Source organism: Triticum aestivum, chromosome 2A (genome assembly GCF_018294505.1).
Source record: "Triticum aestivum cultivar Chinese Spring chromosome 2A, IWGSC CS RefSeq v2.1, whole genome shotgun sequence".
NCBI classification, from domain to species: Eukaryota; Viridiplantae; Streptophyta; class Magnoliopsida; order Poales; family Poaceae; genus Triticum; species Triticum aestivum.
In genome coordinates, this window is record NC_057797.1 from 511,184,110 (window position 1) to 511,202,145 (window position 18,036).

The 18,036-nt window shown below is 48.4% G+C and overlaps 2 protein-coding genes across 4 annotated transcripts; both read left to right on the plus strand.

Annotated features, from left to right (window-relative positions):
• Positions 1 to 634: 634 nt before the first annotated feature.
• Positions 635 to 3,444, plus strand: LOC123189150 (ferredoxin-1). Of its 2 annotated transcripts, none has more exons than XM_044601493.1 (2): positions 635 to 883; positions 2,826 to 3,444. In XM_044601493.1, exon 2 carries the CDS (start codon positions 2,842 to 2,844, stop codon positions 3,292 to 3,294), a length of 453 nt encoding a protein of 150 aa, XP_044457428.1. In that variant the 5' UTR covers positions 635 to 883; positions 2,826 to 2,841; the 3' UTR covers positions 3,295 to 3,444. The 2 variants fall into 2 exon arrangements, with proteins under 2 accessions (XP_044457428.1, XP_044457430.1); XM_044601495.1 differs by having other exon boundaries at positions 661 to 883; positions 2,823 to 3,444.
• A 10,039-nt stretch (positions 3,445 to 13,483) lies between these two features.
• On the plus strand, positions 13,484 to 17,234 carry LOC123189151 (glucan endo-1,3-beta-glucosidase 14). 2 transcript variants are annotated; one of them, XM_044601496.1, is made up of 4 exons: positions 13,484 to 13,808; positions 15,406 to 16,439; positions 16,638 to 16,798; positions 16,920 to 17,234. In XM_044601496.1, the coding sequence occupies exons 1-3, from the start codon at positions 13,727 to 13,729 to the stop codon at positions 16,692 to 16,694; spliced, it is 1,173 nt and encodes a 390-aa protein (XP_044457431.1). In that variant the 5' UTR covers positions 13,484 to 13,726; the 3' UTR covers positions 16,695 to 16,798; positions 16,920 to 17,234. The 2 variants fall into 2 exon arrangements, with proteins under 2 accessions (XP_044457431.1, XP_044457432.1); XM_044601497.1 differs by having other exon boundaries at positions 13,499 to 13,808; positions 15,409 to 16,439.
• Positions 17,235 to 18,036: the final 802 nt, after the last annotated feature.

The window sequence follows — 18,036 nt, forward strand, 5'->3', positions numbered from 1 at the left end:
TCATTGCTCGCCAGGAGGTCGACGAGGGCGGCGAGGACCATGAGATGTTCCTCTTCTTGGACGTCGGCCTCGGCTTCCTCCTCCAGCAGCGCGACGAGCGCTCCCTCGTCGTCCGAGTCCATTGCCGAGGCAGGCAAAATCGCCGAACACCTTACGGGCGCGGTGGGCATGTACCCGCTGAAACTGCCCCTCCGCGGCCGGAAACGACGAAAAAATCGCCCAACTAGTGATGGAAGGGCTGCCTCGGCGAAACCTCTGCTCTTTTTCCGACGGGGATGGACTATCTAGCGGTGGCGGGGCGGTGGGCGGCACCGGGATACAGCCGGTTGGCGGCTGAGCGCGTGGGGGTGGGAGGCGAATCGGGAAGAGATACTTGACTTTTCCCCTAACGATGTGGGCCAGACGTATTTTTCCCTTGCGCCGGAGCACTCGAGCGCCCCCCAGTGCGTCGGATTCGGCCTGCGATCGTCGAGCCAAAAAACGGGCCGAACAGGCGGATTTCAACATTCTAAGACGTTTTTTCGATGCCAACCCTGAAAAAGTTGTCTGAGGGTGGCGCGGCTAAAACACCGTCTGTCGCCGCCGTGGCGTCCGTCCAGCAGGAGCGGAGCAACCGAAGCATCCAGAACGCTACCGTCGGATCCGTGCTCCCGTTGGCGCACAAAATGCCGGATGGCGCGGGGACGCGGGATCCGACCAAGGGCCCCCGGCCGCGCCTGCCGCCTGGTGTCAATGACGCGTCTCTTCTCTTCTCATCCGTATCCCAGCCAAGCGCCCCGTGACCGTTCCATTTCCACGCTCCTCCTCTTCCCCTCTCCCCCTTTGCCTCGCTCCGGATTGCAGCGCGGCGGCGGCACACTTCCTTCCTTCCTACCAGTACCAGGTCAGTCTCCTCTGCTCTTCTCATCCCATCTCCCAATTTCCAAATCCCGCGTCAGATAAGTGGTGCCCAAATGCAACGGTAAACCACCACTGTTCAATGTTCATCACTTGGTTGATTTCGCCTGTGCTGTGTAGACTCTAGTGCGATGCGAATGTGCAATGCAGGGAACCCCGCCTGCACCTCGTCTTGCCTGCTTCGCCACTCATGCTCTGCTCCCTCCCTCTCATAAATGTGTAGCACTATGAGTTGCGCTGATTACTTGAGGTTTCTGTAGGATGGACAAATCTGATAGGTATACTATACTGAGTTCTGACCATGCCTGTCGAATTATATGGGTCCAAGTCCAACTGTCCAACCCCAAATCTAATAAGCACTACTAGTATCACTTGACATTACTTTCTGTTTTGACATCAGCAGCATATAAATTACGGCTTAGTTTCAGTGCCCAAACCACAACCTTATCTGCAGATATGTAAAGTAGAGTATTGGGCTTGACATGCACAACATGCTGTCAAAGATGCCGCGCTTACTCTTATCGGCATTACTTATGTTCTAAGGGTTTCAGCTTACTCTGAAAGAGCTTTGTGGTGAAAAGGAAATCTAAAAGGTCTCGCGTCATACTATATCATGCGGCGGGTCATTCAAGTGCGGATGACAAAGATCCACATAGAGTTTCCCACATAAACGGAAAAGCTGATTCACTACCATAGACTTGATATGTGTCATGCACTTTGCAGTCTCATCCATATCCCAATCCCAAATACATGTTGTCAAAAATTATTGGCTGCAACTGGATATCTTTTACTCATCAGGCACTTACTTGACTGTAATAGCATCGCTTCTACTTTAATTAATGTCCATTGTCAGAGATTAAAAAATTTGGTCCATGCTCATCAACTAGCTTCTAATGTCCATGTTTTATGGCCCATTCGGGTCATTCTTCTGCCTTTTTTTTCCGTGCGAAAGGTGTCGTGGGGAAGAGTTGTATTGCTTTCTTCGAAGTGGATATGACAAACTTCTGTGATCAGACGATATTGTTGTTCTTTCGTAACTGCGAAAACGTCTTACATTTGTGAACAGATGGGGTACCTGCTAAGACGGGTAGGACATAGTTGTGACACTTTACTTCATTTTAGCACTTGCTTTCAGACCTATTTTCTAGCCAGAAATACTAATTTGATTGCTTGGTCACATCGTATAGCTCAATCAACACCATACTTTCTAAATAATTTTGCTGCCGTATATAGTAGATAAGTGCATCCCCAACCTGCTAATCGTCTCGACCGCTCGTGGCGGATCTCCCAGTCAAGGTTCGTGTTATGGTTTGACACTCGTTGATTATGGATGATACTCTGTTGTGCCGTGGGCCGTGGGGCTTGGTACGCACGCCGGTGCGGTGCGTTAGGTTGTTTGCATAGTCTTGGCATTGTGATCCCTCAACAACACCCCACATCTACTTGTGTCTCTCGTGGTGTTGGTCTTTCTGCATGCTAGCTAGGTCGTGCCTTCTCCTGGGCGTCAATTTTTTTCTCTTCTTCTGTAACCTTGTTACCTGTACGGTTTTCTGCCCGGTTTCCCTCATAAACAGGGTCAACTTGTGTAGGTTTTCGGTCTGGTTTTCCTTATAAACTGGTTCAGGCTTTGGCAGCTTTTTGAGCAATATATTCAGGTGGGGATCCTCCCCCCCGGTGACCGTCCAAAAAAAATTGGTCCTTGTAAAGCATAATTTTGGGACAGGTCTAATTGAAGTGTTGGGTTTTGAAGTAGTGTAAAACCAATTTATTTAAGCCCACATGTTAAGCCTTATTGCACCCAAAAGTGGAAATTTTGGGGCCAAATATTTCTGCTTGAATTTTGTGCCTGTAAACTCCTTCTACTTTCTGTCTGTTATTACTATAGCATCTCCTCTCTTGTTACTGAATGAGGATTACCATTTTAGCAGACCCCAAGCACCCGAGATGGCAACTACATTCACGGCACCAATTCTGTGCAACTTGAGAGCGAACCCACGCCTGAACCACAGCACCAGACAACAACAGGCGGACTTGCACCTGAGCTCGGCGAGAATGGCGCCCACGCTGACAGGCTCAAGAGCACGGAGCGACTTGCGCGCGGCGGCGGTGTACAAGGTGAAGCTGATCGGGCCGGAGGGGAAGGAGAGCGTGATCGAGGTGGCGGAGGACAGCTACATCCTGGACGCGGCGGAGGAGGCCGGCGTGGAGCTGCCCTACTCGTGCCGCGCCGGCGCGTGCTCCACCTGCGCCGGCAAGGTCCTGGAGGGCGGCGTGGACCAGTCGGACCAGTCCTTCCTGGACGACGCGCAGGTCGGCGCCGGCTACGCGCTCACCTGCGTCGCCTACCCCACCTCCGACCTCATCATCCAGACGCACAAGGAGTCCGACCTCTACTAGCAGCACTAGTTTCATTCAATCTTTGGCACTGTGAGTGTGATCTGATCCGCCTGCATAATGTAGCTGTCGCCTGAATCTTAGCTAAATTTTATTCTCACCCCCCTTCATCGCCGTCGACTTTAACCTGAGCAAGTGCACTTTGTATTTTCATTTTGTCGTTCTCTCTACGTTCTCATGTGGGTATCTGGAATCTGTCGAGCCCACCTTGACGTCGACGGCCGTGGGTATTGCAGTGGCGCGTCAATCGGTTTCAGGTTCGCCGCCGCTCTCGCCACGTCCACGAACAAGAACGGATGAATCTTCCCCGGAGTGTTGTGCCGCGCGCATTGCATTTTCTGCTATCGCGCGCGGCAACATCATCCCATTATCTGGATGCTTTGGTTCAGAAAGGTGTGTCACTTGACCTGGGGGTAAAGTGTACGTACGTAACACACCACCACCACCACCAAAACATCGATCTCGACAGCGCGAGGAGATGCTTTCTTGAACTCCGAAATTGCTGTGATCTTTGCCGGTATATGTTGTTTGGTTGGTTGGTGTATACGTACGTTTTTATAAGGAAACACACATGAAAAGACCTTTTGCGGTTTGGTGCGAAGAAAAGGGATGTAATAATAGGGCCAGCACGAAGCGTGCGTGTCCAAAACGGATTCGCGTGTACCTGTACTGGATATCCCATCGGCGTTAGGTGCGGCACTGTGGCAGGGAGGTGGCGAGCGAGCGACTGGCCGTCCCTGGTCGTGGTCGTGGGGAGCGCAGTGCAGACAAAAGTTGAGGAGGCAAAAGACGATGAACTGGCGGCTCGAGGACGATTTGTAGGGCAAAGATGCGGAATTTAAAAGGCGCCAAATGGAGGAAAAGGAATCGCTGATCACGACGTTGCTCACATGTAGCATATCGAATTATTGTTGTCACGAACGAAGGAATCATAGGATCCAGTCGTGGGTCTGAGCTAATGGAGTTAATTGCACAGAAGTACCATAATTCGGGCATCACATGCAGATTGGTACCATGATTGCTAATTTTTGCGTGTCAGTACCAACATTGGTTTAAGTTTTTGCAAATTAGGCTAAAACGCGTATTTATACGTATTGACGCCCGATTCGACAGCTCGGGCCCACCCGTCAGGTGCCACGCTGGCCAATCGGCGTGTGCCCGCGCGCTGACTAGGACGAGCCGGTGCGCTGCTGCTCTCCAACCTGGTCCGGTCGCACCAGCTCCAGCCCGGCCGCACCATTCCCCTCCCCTCCTCCTCCTCGCTCTAACCCTAGTCCATGGCGTCGGCGATTCCGCCAGGCGGCGGCGAGGGCGTCCACGGCGGCGGTGAGATGCCGTTCTGGCCTCCTAGCGGAACGGCTGGCGTCGACTGGGATGGCGGCGTCGACTCCAGCTCCGCGTACTCGACCGACGACGAGGAGTCGATGTTACTCACCATGGAGCAGCGGTTGCGGTTGGCGCATCAGTGGGTGGCGAATCCTAGCAGCAGCCATGAGTTGACGCATGGACTTGGCGGTGTGCTGTAAGTACCCTTGTCCTCTTCCTCCTCTGATTTATCCAATTGGGCATTTTTAGGGTTTGTTCATCTTCTGCTTTATCCAGTTGGGGATTAGGTTTTATCCAATTGAAGTGACTAGTATAGGACAATTAAACTAACCTAGTAACATAGTGTATTGCACTCTCAAATTAGTTCAATGACAGTAAAAATTTGGGATTATTGTGGCTCTTCAAATTGTTCTGTACTATCTGGTACTGTTACTTTAAATTGTTTTGTACTGTACTGTTGCTCTCCAAATTTTGCTATTGTGCTCAATTAGTAAATAATAGACTTACAGGTTACTTTAAATTGCACTGTACTGTACTGTTGCTCTGCAAATTAAGAGTAATTATAATGAATACATGAAATTTAAGTTGTTCTGTAGTTTGGATGAAGACATTTGGGAAGTAAGGATCCATTTTGATGCAAGAGAGCCATTGGAGATGAAGCTGTGTGGTTCAGATATTACTTATCTGAATTTGGTTGCAGTGATGGAAACCCAAGGATTTAATGCATATGATTGTTTGTTTCACATTGAAAATCCATCTTTAGGAGAGAAAGGGCTGGATTTGGTAGACAGTCATGCAGAATTACAGATGATAAAGAGGAAGATCCAGGACAAATTGGTGCTTAATTTGCTAGTCAGGGCTTGTCCACCCCCTGATACTGATTTTGAGAGGCAGCATTTTGAAAAGCCAGACTTGTCCACTGTGGTGTACCAAGAGCCTCTTGTTTATGATCTTAGTGAGCCTCCTATCTTAGCTGTTGATAAGGAAGGAGTAGTCTTTGACAGTCAATGTAGCACACATCACCCTGCTGGTCCTGCTGGTGTTTGCACACAAGAAAGCAAAATGCAACAGACAAGTTGAAAGCAGTTTTGGAAGAAGAAGAAGAGGGATATCAAGGATTTGAGGCTTATGAGGACAGTGATGCCTCTGATGAGGATGGTCAAATTGGAAGTGACCCTAATTACATGGTTGATGATGAAGATGTAGAGGTGGAAGAGGGAAAGAGACAGAGAGAGCTAGAAGCACAAGAGGAAGAATCAGATGATGATCAATCAGAAGAGGAAGAAATGCTGCATTATGAGGGTGACACTGAAGTTGAGGACCCATTTGAGGTAGAACAAGATAGGACTTTTGAACAAGAAGAAGAAACTATAGTTGAACCTGTAAAGAAGAAGCAGAAGCTGCTAGTTAGAAGAGGCCCAACCACTAGGTCACATTGTAGTGAGCTACCAGAGGTTGAACCTGATTTCAGACCATCATCAGATGAAGAAGAGAAGGGGTTGTTGAGGGAGAGTGATGATGATGGTTTTGAGCCACTCTCTTTTGTCCTACCAAATAAAAGGAAGAGTAGGGCAAAGAAAAGGCCTGCTAGGAAGTGGTATAATGAGAAATTGGAGCAACCACATGAGCAACTGTGTATGAAGTTGTGTTTTAGGGATCAGCATCAATTCAGAGATGCTTTGTTGAATTTGCACATCACCCAGGCCAGGAATTTCAGGTATCACAGGAATTCAGATCAGAGGATAATTGTTGAGTGTACAGATAAACAATGCCACTTCTTAATGGTGGCAGCAGTTATAAAAGGGGAGAAAACCTTTGTAATTAAGAAGATGAGACTAGAACACACTTGCCCTAGTACCACAGAGACCACCAGGGTTAGTGCTAAGTGGCTAGCACAGAAATATGAGCATCTCTTTAGATCTGATATAACTACTGGTATTCAGACTATAATTGATGCATGCAATGAAAAATATGGTGTAGATGTGCCCAAGTGCATGGCATATAGGGCAAAGAACATAGCTATTGAAGCTGTGTTAGGAGATCACAAGAAGCAATATCCTAGGCTTAAAGACTATGCTCAGACTGTCATGGACACAAACCCTGGGAGCAGAGTAATAGTCACTACTGTTACTCCAACACCAACTGCAAGAATACCCCACCCAGGCCCAAGATTCCATGCCATGTTCTTTTGCATGAATGGAGCAAGGGAGGGGTTTCTCAATGGGTGTAGGCCATTCATTGGTTAGTTCCTAAACCTTGTGCACCATTTACATATTGTAGAGTACTACATTTTGTTTCTCACTTGAATGTATTTAATGTTTGGAAATGTTGATTATGCAGGTGTTGATGGGTGCTTCATTAAGCTCACTACAGGTGCTCAACTCCTTGCTGCCACTGGTAGAGATGGCAACAACAACATATATCCACTGGCATTTGGCATAGTTGGACAAGAGGACAAAGCTAGTTGGTGTTGGTTTCTACACCAACTGAAAATTTGCCTAGGGGGAGAAGTGGGCAAGTTTGGACCTTATACTATAATGTCAGATAGACAAAAGGTATGTGTTTTGCAGAAGTGTTTACATTAGCTTAGAGTTTCATTATGTTTTGCACAAGTGTTTATAGTAGATTAGAATGCATATTTAATTCATTGGTGCATATTTCTTTAGGATGTAGCTTAGACTTGTTATATTGTTTGTGTCAGGGGTTACTGTATGCAGTGAATGTTGTGTTTCCAAATTGCAACCAAAGGTTCTGCCTTAGACATATATATGCAAATTTCCAAAATGCTGGGTTTAGGGGTGAAGATCTTAAGAAGTGCATGGATAATGCTAGCTATGCCTACAATGAACACAAATTTAATATTACAATGAATGATCTTAGAGCTGAAAGTGAGGAAGCTTGGGAGTGGCTTACTGCAATACCAAAAAAGACATGGGCAAGGCATGCATTTGACACAAACTGCAAGACTGACTTGGTAGTGAACAACTTGTCTGAGGTGTTCAACAAGTACATTCTAGATGTTAGGAGAAAACCTATAAGGACAATGTGTGATGGGATAAAAGATAAGCAGATGGTGAGGTGGCACATGAAGAGAGAGAGAGAGTGTTAAGGAAGCAAGATGGGAGATAACACCTCATTACAGTGAGAAGCTAGAGGCTGAGAAGGAGAGGGCCAGATACTGCAAGCCAATACAGGTAGGGGTCAACTTATGGCAAGTTACAAGTGGGCAACAAACACATGTTGTCAACCTGGAACTTCAGACATGTGGATGCAGGAAGTGGGACCTTAGTGGCATACCTTGCAACCATGCCATCTCTGCAATAAACAACGCTAAAAGGAAACCAGAGGATTATGTCAGCAAATTCTTCAAGAAAGATTTTTATGCTGCAGCTTATGAACCAATGATCTTTCCTGTGCCTGATGAGCATGATTGGACAAGGACCCCTGGTCCAGACATAGAACCACCTGCATTCAAAATCAAGAGAGGAAGAAGGAAAGAAAAGAGGATCAAGGGCAAATTTGAAGTACCAACGCCAAAAGAAACTTCAAGAATGGGGACCATAACATGTGGCAATTGTGGTCTCCAAGGACATAGGTACACAAACTGTCTTAAACAGTTGACGCCTGAGCTAGCTTTGAGGAAGAATAAGCATGTGGTAATAATTTTTCATCTTGAAATATACTAATGTTTTCTTTCTTGTACATTTCTTTCTAGCATTATTAATTGTTTCATTTTCTTTGCAAGGCTACTCCAAGTACCTCACAGCCAAGAGTTGCTGGTCCTTCTACTGCACCAACAGCAAGACAGCCAAGACCTGCTGCTTCTGCTCCTACACCACCATCATCTGGAAGAAGAGGAGCTGGTGTTACTTCTACTACAACACCACCATCTGGAAGAGGAAGGGGAGCTGGTAGAGGAGCTGGTGCTACTTCTACTACACCACCACCATCTGGAAGAGGAGCTGGCAGAGGCAGAGGAAGAGCTGGAAGAGGTGCTCCCAGGCAATATGCTGGCATTCCTACTGATGGCACACACACTGGATGGATGTCCTACTTCAATGCTAGCATGGGAGGAGGAGGAGCCATGTAATGTGAAATACTGTGGTGTTATTTTGGTTGAACTTGATGCTTGAGGTGGAGTACTGGTGGAGTACTCTAGTAATGTTGAACTTGATGCTTGTAATGTTGAACTTGAGGTGGAGTACTGGATATGTAGAACTTGCTACTGGATATGTGGTTGAACTTTAGGTGATTATCTGAATGTTGAACTTTAGGTGGTTATCTGAATGTTCACCTTTAGGTGGTTTTCTGAATGTTGAACTTTAGGTGGTTTTCTGAATATTGAACTTTAGGCAGTTACTTGTGACAAATTAGTACCAATACTGCTGCTATCTGTTGCATGTCAGCATGGTGAAATTGCCCACATTCTGGAGTGAGCTCATTGGGGATCTGCGTGATGAAGTATGGAGGCTTAAAGGTGCAACTGTTGCTAGATCTGAAGATCAATTTCCAATCCTGACTCCAAGTGAAGATGATGGCACAAGGGAGGCCATGTTTCTGTCTCTGCAAACTCAACTGAGAGAGAAGAATGCAGAGATTGCAGGGATTAGGGCCAAATTTCACCTAAGCCTAACCATTAGGGTTTACGATGACTCGGGGTCGAGGAAGCCACCTAAGCCTAACCATTAGGGTTTACGGTGACTTGGGGTCGAGGAAGCCACCTAAGCCTAACCATTAGGGTTTACGGTGACTCGGGGTCGACGGAGCCACCTAAGCCTAACCATTAGGGTTTACGATGATTCGGGGTCGACGGAGCCACCTAAGCCTAACCATTAGGGTTTACAGTGACTCGGGGTCGACGGAGCCACCTAAGCCTAACCATTAGGGTTTACGGTGACTCAGGGTCGAGGAAGCCACCTAAGCCTAACCATTAGGGTTTACGGTGACTCGGGGTCGACGGAGCCACCTAAGCCTAACCATTAGGGTTTACGGTGACTCGGGGTCGAGGAAGCCACCTAAGCCTAACCATTAGGGTTTACGGTGACTCGGGGTCGAGGAAGCCACCTAAGCCTAACCATTAGGGTTTACGGTGACTCGGGGTCGACGGAGCCACCTAAGCCTAACCATTAGGGTTTACGGTGACTCGGGGTCGACGGAGCCACCTAAGCCTAACCATTAGGGTTTACGGTGACTCAGGGTCGACGGAGCCACCTAAGCCTAACCATTAGGGTTTACGGTGACTCGGGGTCGACGGAGCCACCTAAGCCTAACCATTAGGGTTTACGGTGACTCGGGGTCGACGGAGCCACCTAAGCCTAACCATTAGGGTTTACGGTGACTCGGGGTTGACGGAGCCACCAAAGACTAACCATTAGGGTTTACGGTGACTCGGGGTCGACAGAGCCACCTAAACCTAACCATTAGGGTTTACGGTGACTCGGGGTCGACGGAGCCACCTAAACCTAACCATTAGGGTTTACGGTGACTCGGGGTCGATGGAGCCACCTAAACCTAACCATTAGGGTTTATGGTGACTCGGGGTCGACGGAGCCACCTAAACCTAATCATTAGGGTTTATGGTGACTCGGGGTCGACGGAGCCACCTAAACCTAACCATTAGGGTTTATGGTGACTCGGGGTCGACGGAGCCACCTAAACCTAACCATTAGGGTTTACGGTGACTCGGGGTCGACAGAGCCACCTAAACATAGGCTTCCAATGCATGATATAACATAACCATCTAATAATCGAGTGATAACATAACCATCATATAGTCTTCCAATGCTAACATAATCATCAAAACCTAGTGCATGAGAAATCATAATCTGAAGTCTAGCAAACATAACACAGAATATCTGATCCAGCAAACATAACACACATAACACACAATACTTACTACAGTTCAACATATTATAAAGTACACAACCATTGTTCACAATACATAGTGGAGTTTAGATGCATAGTTCATCCTTTTCTCACAAAAGGATGAAAAGCATATCTACTACATACATACACAGCCATAGTTCATCTTAGAGAAGTTCACATTTAGTAGAGCCATACACTACACAACCATCATGCCCAAAAGGTCAGCATTGCCCACTACTCTCATATTCATTTTCTTCACTTCTCTAAGATGGCCTGGATCCCCTTGATCTTCTCCTTCAGCTTCTCCTCTGCCTTAATCAACCCAGCAATCTGAAGCTCTAGCTTCCCCTTCTCTTCACCATGCTTTTCCTTTCCCTTGAGCAAATCAGCAACCTGAAACTTCAACTCTAGCTTATCTTGGGTGAGCTTCTCCTCAGACTTTGTGAGCTCTGCATTCTTCAACTCCAAGTTCATCTTAGCTTCAGTAAGCAATTGCTTATCAGTAATATGCTTCAACTTCAGGTTCTGGATGACTGTAGCTTGAGCTCTTGTCAGGTTCAGTAGCACATCATAATTCTGCTTAAACTTCTCAAACTCTGCATCTTTCTTTGCCATCTGTGCATTCATATCAGCCACCAGTTCACTTCTGCATTCATGCTGATATGTAATGGCAGACTGCAGATGTCTGAAATCCACCACCCTATCCTCCTGGAAGCTCATAAGCTGATGCACATCTTGGACTAGCTTGTCATAGTTGGCCTCCAGGTTCTTCTTCTCTTCTGTTAGATGATGGATAGTGAAAAAACTTTCAAGATTGTCATTCACCCTAGCACTTTTGGCATCTTCAACCATTGCCCATAGCTTCAACAATGCATTCTGCATTGTTGGGGGCCACTGGTGATCAACCCATTCAACAAAGCCACAATTGCTACCTTCCTGCAAAAACAACAACAACAACAAAACAGTTCATACATCAAGTAATTACACAAAATCACTGCAGTTGCCAAAAAGAATGTCTAAATTTAGCATCAGACCACTACATTTAACAAGAGGAGCAGCCACTTGAGTAGCTGACTGACTAGTTTAGTTACTGTACTGTTCATATCAAGGAGTGTTCAAATATTTGTAAGCTACTCTACTACCACTATTAACATAAATTACTATGTTAGCACCAGCCCACTACATTTAACAAGAGGAGCAGCCACTTGAGTAGCTGACTGACTAGTTTAGTTACTGTACTGTTCATATCAAGGAGTGTTCAAACATTTGTAAGCTACTCTACTACCACTATTAACATAAATTACTATGCCATTGTACTCCAGCAAAATATACTCATGCTTGACCTAAATAAGCTACTCTAACCACTATGAACCAAAATGTTGACAGCAAGCAGAGTACTCCAGCAAACAGAGTTCAATATGGCACTGACCAAGTAAGAAAAAAAATCAGTATGCCTACAATCCTACAATCCGTACCGGCTGTGCACATGCTAAAAACCTCTTGCCTGTGTCTGTTCCTTCAAAGGCAACAAGCCTCTCAGATGCCATGCCGTGCTTCTCACATGGAGACATCACATCCAGCTCAAGCCCCTTGTAATCTGGATCTTCAATGCTGAAAGGGACCTGCAGAAGCTCGCACAAAGACAATGGCCAAATCAAAACCTAGCGATATCAACCAAATCAAGAAATCCCAAATCTGAAACCCTAACCCTAACCCTGTACTGACCTCGTTGAGACCGTCTGTGGAGGAAGACTGCATGTACGGGAGGCTAGAATGGTCGTCGCTGCTTTCGTCCTCCAAAACCATGGCGTCGGCGGGGCGGTGCGGCGGCCGGCAGTCGGGACGCGGGCGGCGGCGACGGAGGAAACGAGCGAGGAGGAGGAGGGGAGGGGAATGGTGCGGCCGGGCTGGAGCTGGTGCGACCGGACCAGGTTGGAGAGCAGCAGCGCACCGGCTCGTCCTAGTCAGCGCGCGGGCACACGCCGATTGGCCAGCGTGGCACCTGACGGGTGGGCCCGAGCTGTCGGATCGGGCGTCAATACGTATAAATACGCGTTTTAGCCTAATTTGCAAAAACTTAGACCAATGTTGGTACTGACACGCAAAAATTAACAATCATGGTACCAATCTGCATGTGATGCCCGAATTATAATACTTCTGTGCAATTAACTCGAGCTAATGCGCCAATTCCACAGGCTCGCCCGGTGCCTGGCCCGTCGTGTTAACAAGATTGGAAACGAGTTGCTACGACTGTATGCGGCAATGTCGCAGGTCGGCGTGGACAAGAAAGGAGGCAGCCCGTGACCGGAACGCGGCTGGTCTGACGGACGCGCACAGCGTGCGATCGGGCGGTGGGCCCGGTCCACGTGCCGCCGAGTCGGAGCGGCATCACAGGCACCCAGCCGGATCGCGTACTGGTCGACGGCCACCGCCCCATCACCACGCACCGACGCCAGCCTGCCGCCTGCCGCCTGCCGTGGTCCCGCTCTAGGACGGACCCGTCGACTTAACCTTGCTTCCCGTTTGGGAGAAACCATTCATTCTCGGACGTCCAGTCCAGTACAAAATGCATATGCATGCGTGTGGCCTTCAACTTGCGTCTCGTTGCCTCGCCTGAAACCTGCGGCGTGATTCGTGCCGCGCGCGAGAGTCTATTTTCGTCTGGGGAAGCTCCTCTGATCTCACCAACCACAACCAGCCGGCTCGACGGAGGGAGGACAAGGAATCACGAGGGGGGAATGCAACCTGCGGGCGCGCACGTCGGATCCCGCCCCGAACATGGAATGGTCGGCGTGGCGGAGATACATACCAGGTCGACACGCGTCGACGGCGCACATGTACAAGGCAGCAGGGCTGTACCTGCCGCCAGACCGGCCCACGCGCGCACAATCGTTTCCGTCCCAGGCTCTTCCCGACCTCGCTCTCCCTCCCTCCTCGCGCTTTCCTCCTGCATCAGGCACAAAACCCTCGATCCAGAAGCACACGCAACGCAGCCCAACCAACGGCTGTAACTGTCGTCGGTCGTCACCATTGCCGCCCCCCCTTAAATATCCCAAAACACCACCCCAAGCCCAAAAACGCAAGCAAAACGCAGCGCAGCGAAGCGAGCGACAAACACACTCCGTCCACACAAACAGGCACGCGAGCGGGTGAGCATCGAGAGGTCAAGCTAGCATTTCCCCAGTGCCTGGCTGGAATTGGAGCTTCAAGCTATCTGCGTCCACACTCCTCGAGTATTCCGGCCATGGCCGTGGCGGAGCCGTCAAGAACAGGGTCGCCGCCTCGCGTCCTCCTCCTCGTCTACGCCGTCCTTCTCACGGCCACAGGTGAGCGCCGTGCAGCTCTGTGACTATACATCCTCCCATATATATTCGCACACCGGCGGAACGCCGTTGCATATTCGCACGGACTAGAGAGGGTTTTGCGAGGCATACAGAGAGTTGGATGTCTAAGTCGGGTACATGATCATCGCATGATGCTCCAAAGGGCCTTGTGATCGATCTGTTGTTGACCCCGTAGAGCTAACTGGTTTCGATTTGGGCTCAAACTCAAAGTACACGATCCTTTATTAATTCTCCTCGCAAATGCCTTGCACGCCACTGTTGCTGCACTCTGGTGTTTACTTGTGCTTTCTGGCATTCCATTGTCATCTATCAAACTTATTGCACCACATCATTTCCTGTTTTCTCTGTACCCAGTTTCTGTCTGATATATACATTTATTTTATCAATTTTGCTAAAGCACATCTAGATGTGCCATAAGTATTGCACATCTAAGTCATATGTCATTGATCTTACATTGAGATTCGTGTGATTTTTTTTTCTTTATGCTTGATTCACTCATTTAGATGTGCAATAATTAGAGCACATCTAGATGTTCCAAGCCCCCGAAATTAAAATTTAATCCCGGCTGCCTGATTTCCCTTAAGTAAGGGCATGACATGACGATCTAGCTAGCCATCGATAGTGGTTGTTAGGTGTACTTGCTGAGATTATCTTATCACTTATCTGGACGTAGTACGTTTTAAACGAATATCCGGGGGAGCTCACATGGTCCCTCAAGGTGCTCCATGGCGTAAGGAAGGCTGCCCACTAGGTACCACTTGGGAGCATCTCCCAAATCCCAATACCAAATCCAAGCCATTCTGGCATTATTTTCCCTTTGCTTTCCTTCCCGAATTGACGTGGATCCGATCTGGTGCTGAGCTGCGATGACTTTCCCCGTAAAGTATCGCCCAAAGGGTGCCCAAGTGGCTTGCTGATTACAGTTCTTGAGCTAAACCTGGCGTACTTTTGGATGGCTTGTGGCCACTGGATGGCTGGTACAAAATGTAACACTCTAGAAAGGTGTTTGACAACGTACGTGGTCTTTATATTGGCTTGATTCTTGGTAGGATGCCCCAATCACATGCTCTTTCATATGTGGACCCGAGCTTTCACTGTTTCGTGCAATTAAACAAGTACTCCCTGATGTTCTAACTTTTTTTTTTCTAAATCAGATATATGTAGACGCATTTTGATGTGTTTGTTCATTCATTTTCAGTCCATCCGTAGTTCATATTAAAATATTTAAAGCATCTTATAATATAATAGTGAACGAAGGAAAGTACTAACGTGTGTGCGGAGATAGATGTAGCTTAGATTTTTGTTCATTTTATTTTGAACCTTTGAGGACGTATCTCCAATTGGACGAACTTGATGTATGTTTCGTACTAATATGCTCCAAGCGACCATAATCAAATTATTAATCACGATCTCCAATTAGTCATGATGAATACAGTGAACCTCATCGTCAAGATCTCCCGTTACTAGTCATCTTCTCGTTTTGCCTGTGAGCGAAATGCAGTTTCTGTCTGTGTGAACTTGATGTTGATGCATGCATGCATGCAGATCGTGGTTTTCTGACTTGTTAGTACAATGGCAGCAGATGGGGCGCTGGCAGCCGGGGGCCTATCGATCGGCATCAACTACGGGCAGATCGCGGACAACCTCCCTTCGCCGTCGCGCGTGTCCATGCTCCTCCGGTCGATGCAGGTGAGCAAGGTGAAGCTCTACGACGCCGACCAGAACGTGCTGAGCGCGTTCCTGGACACGGGCGTGGAGTTCGTGATCGGCATCGGCAACGAGAACGTGTCGGCGATGACGGACCCGGCGGCGGCGCGGGCGTGGGTCCAGCAGCACGTCCGGCCGTACCTCCCGAGCACGCGCATCACCTGCATCACCGTCGGGAACGAGGTGTTCAAGGGCAACGACACCGCCCTCAAGGACAGCCTCCTGCCGGCGATGAGGTCCGTGTACCAGGCGCTGGGCGCGCTGGGCCTGCAGGGGCAGGTGAACGTCACCACGGCGCACTCCCTGGACATCATGGGCAGCTCCTACCCTCCCTCCGCCGGCGCGTTCCGGCCGGACGTGGTGCCCTACATCCAGCCGCTCCTCGACTTCCTGTCGGCGGCGAGGTCCCCGTTCCTCATTAACTGCTACCCCTACTTCGCCTACAAGGACGACCCCGCCGGCGTGCCGCTGGAGTACGTGCTGTTCCAGCCCAACGCCGGCGTGACGGACCCGACCACGGGGCTCAACTACGACAACATGCTGTACGCCCAGGTGGACTCGGTGTACGCCGCGGTCCAGGCGCTGGGCCACACCGACGTGGACGTGAAGATCTCCGAGACCGGGTGGCCGTCCAGGGGCGACCCCGACGAGGCCGGCGCCACGCCGCAGTACGCAGGGATCTACATCGGGAACCTGCTGCGGAGGATAGAGACGAAGCAAGGGACGCCGCTGCGGCCGGCGGTGCCCATAGATGTCTACGTCTTCGCGCTCTTCAACGAGAACCTCAAGCCGGGGCCGGCCTCCGAGCGGAACTACGGGCTCTTCTACCCCGACGGCACGCCGGTCTACGACGTCGGCCTGCGCGGCTACCTCCCGCCCATGGATGAATCGGACGCCACGCGGACGGTAAGGCCCGCCCTTCGGGATCCGTCTTTGTGAGATTCTGCAAGTTCGTTGCAAACTTTCTGAATGTGGATCATACATACGTCGTCCGAGAATATTTGGTGCCTTGCTCTTTACGAGACGGCACTGTCGTCTTTGGCATTTCTACTTTGTGTGAGACCTCAGCCTGACGTGCCTGGAAATGGCCTCTGTCTTTTGCAGGCGATTCACTTGTTGGCGCTCATCGCCTTGGCATTTGTCGCCCTCGTCTTATCCTGAGAGTATATACTGCTGACCACTGCAGACCGCAGTAACGCGAGCGAAGATGTTGACCCTGAGCGAAGATCTTTTTGCTGCTAGGGATTTCACTAGCAGATCAGAAGGTGAGATAGATGGCTGAAAAACCTGCTTTTGGGAATTGCTTGTGGGTAACATTTGCTGCTTCCACCCAAGCAACGTGCTATTTCGCTGGAAAAAACTAACCGACGTGCTTTGTTTCTCCAGGATGCTCGTGACCATCAGAAACGCACAGCTAGCCCTGGCAAATCACTCTTGTCATTTCGGCAGCATGCCAGGAGCTGTAGCTGTTAACTCCATACATACATACATACATACATACATACATATATACATACATACATACTGAGAATGAACTTTAACTAACTGCTTGGGCATGATAGATGGCCAATATTTGTACAAACAACAATCATTTCATAGGATTCCTCTTGATTCATTCTGGAGATATCTTCTCTGTACATGAAGCTGTATAGTATTTGTACATAGGACAAAAATATTCAGGACAAGGCTGCCAATTTATCACGTGTACTGTTCTTCTCGTGATACTTCTTAAGAGCATCACCGCCCTCAAATCGGACATCACATCCGTCTGTGGACAGTGGTCCGGACTCTGGACACTGATATGGGGTCACATTTGATGTAAATTTAAACAAACTTGACAACTTTCATTCAAACTTAGATATTTTTTGCATATAACCGGATAATTTTTCACTAGTAGGAAACATGGCTTTGGTCACAGCGCCATATACACATTAGTCCCGGTTGCATTACGAATCGGGACTAATGTAAGCATTAGTCCCGATTCGAGCGGCTAAAGGTCTAATCTTTAGTCCCAGTTTGAGACACGAACCGGGACTAATGTGAGCATTAGTCCCGGTTCGAGTGGCTAAAGGTCTAATCTTTAGTCCCGGTTTGAGACACGAACCGGGACTAAAGGGTGTGATGCCCTTTTGTCCCGCGTTCGTGTCTCAAACCGGGACTAAAGGGCCATTTCTCAAACTCTAGCCCCCCCTCCCGTGTATCGCTATTTCAGTTTTGAAAAAAACAAAAGAATATGATAAAAACTTAAAAAAATAAAATCCTTCGAGGTGTAGTTATATTACTATATCTATTAGTTAGGAAAATAAAAAAACTTAAATTTGGACATGTTTTGTAAAAAAGTAAAACGGCTATAACTTTTGCATACGATGTCGGGAAAACGTATAATATATCAAAATGTTCAGCACGAAAACCCGCATCCGATGTTGACAGCCTACAACCTATTTGCAATTTTTTAGAATCCTCAAATTCTAAAAGGAAAAAAAGTTATGCTCAAATTTCTTCT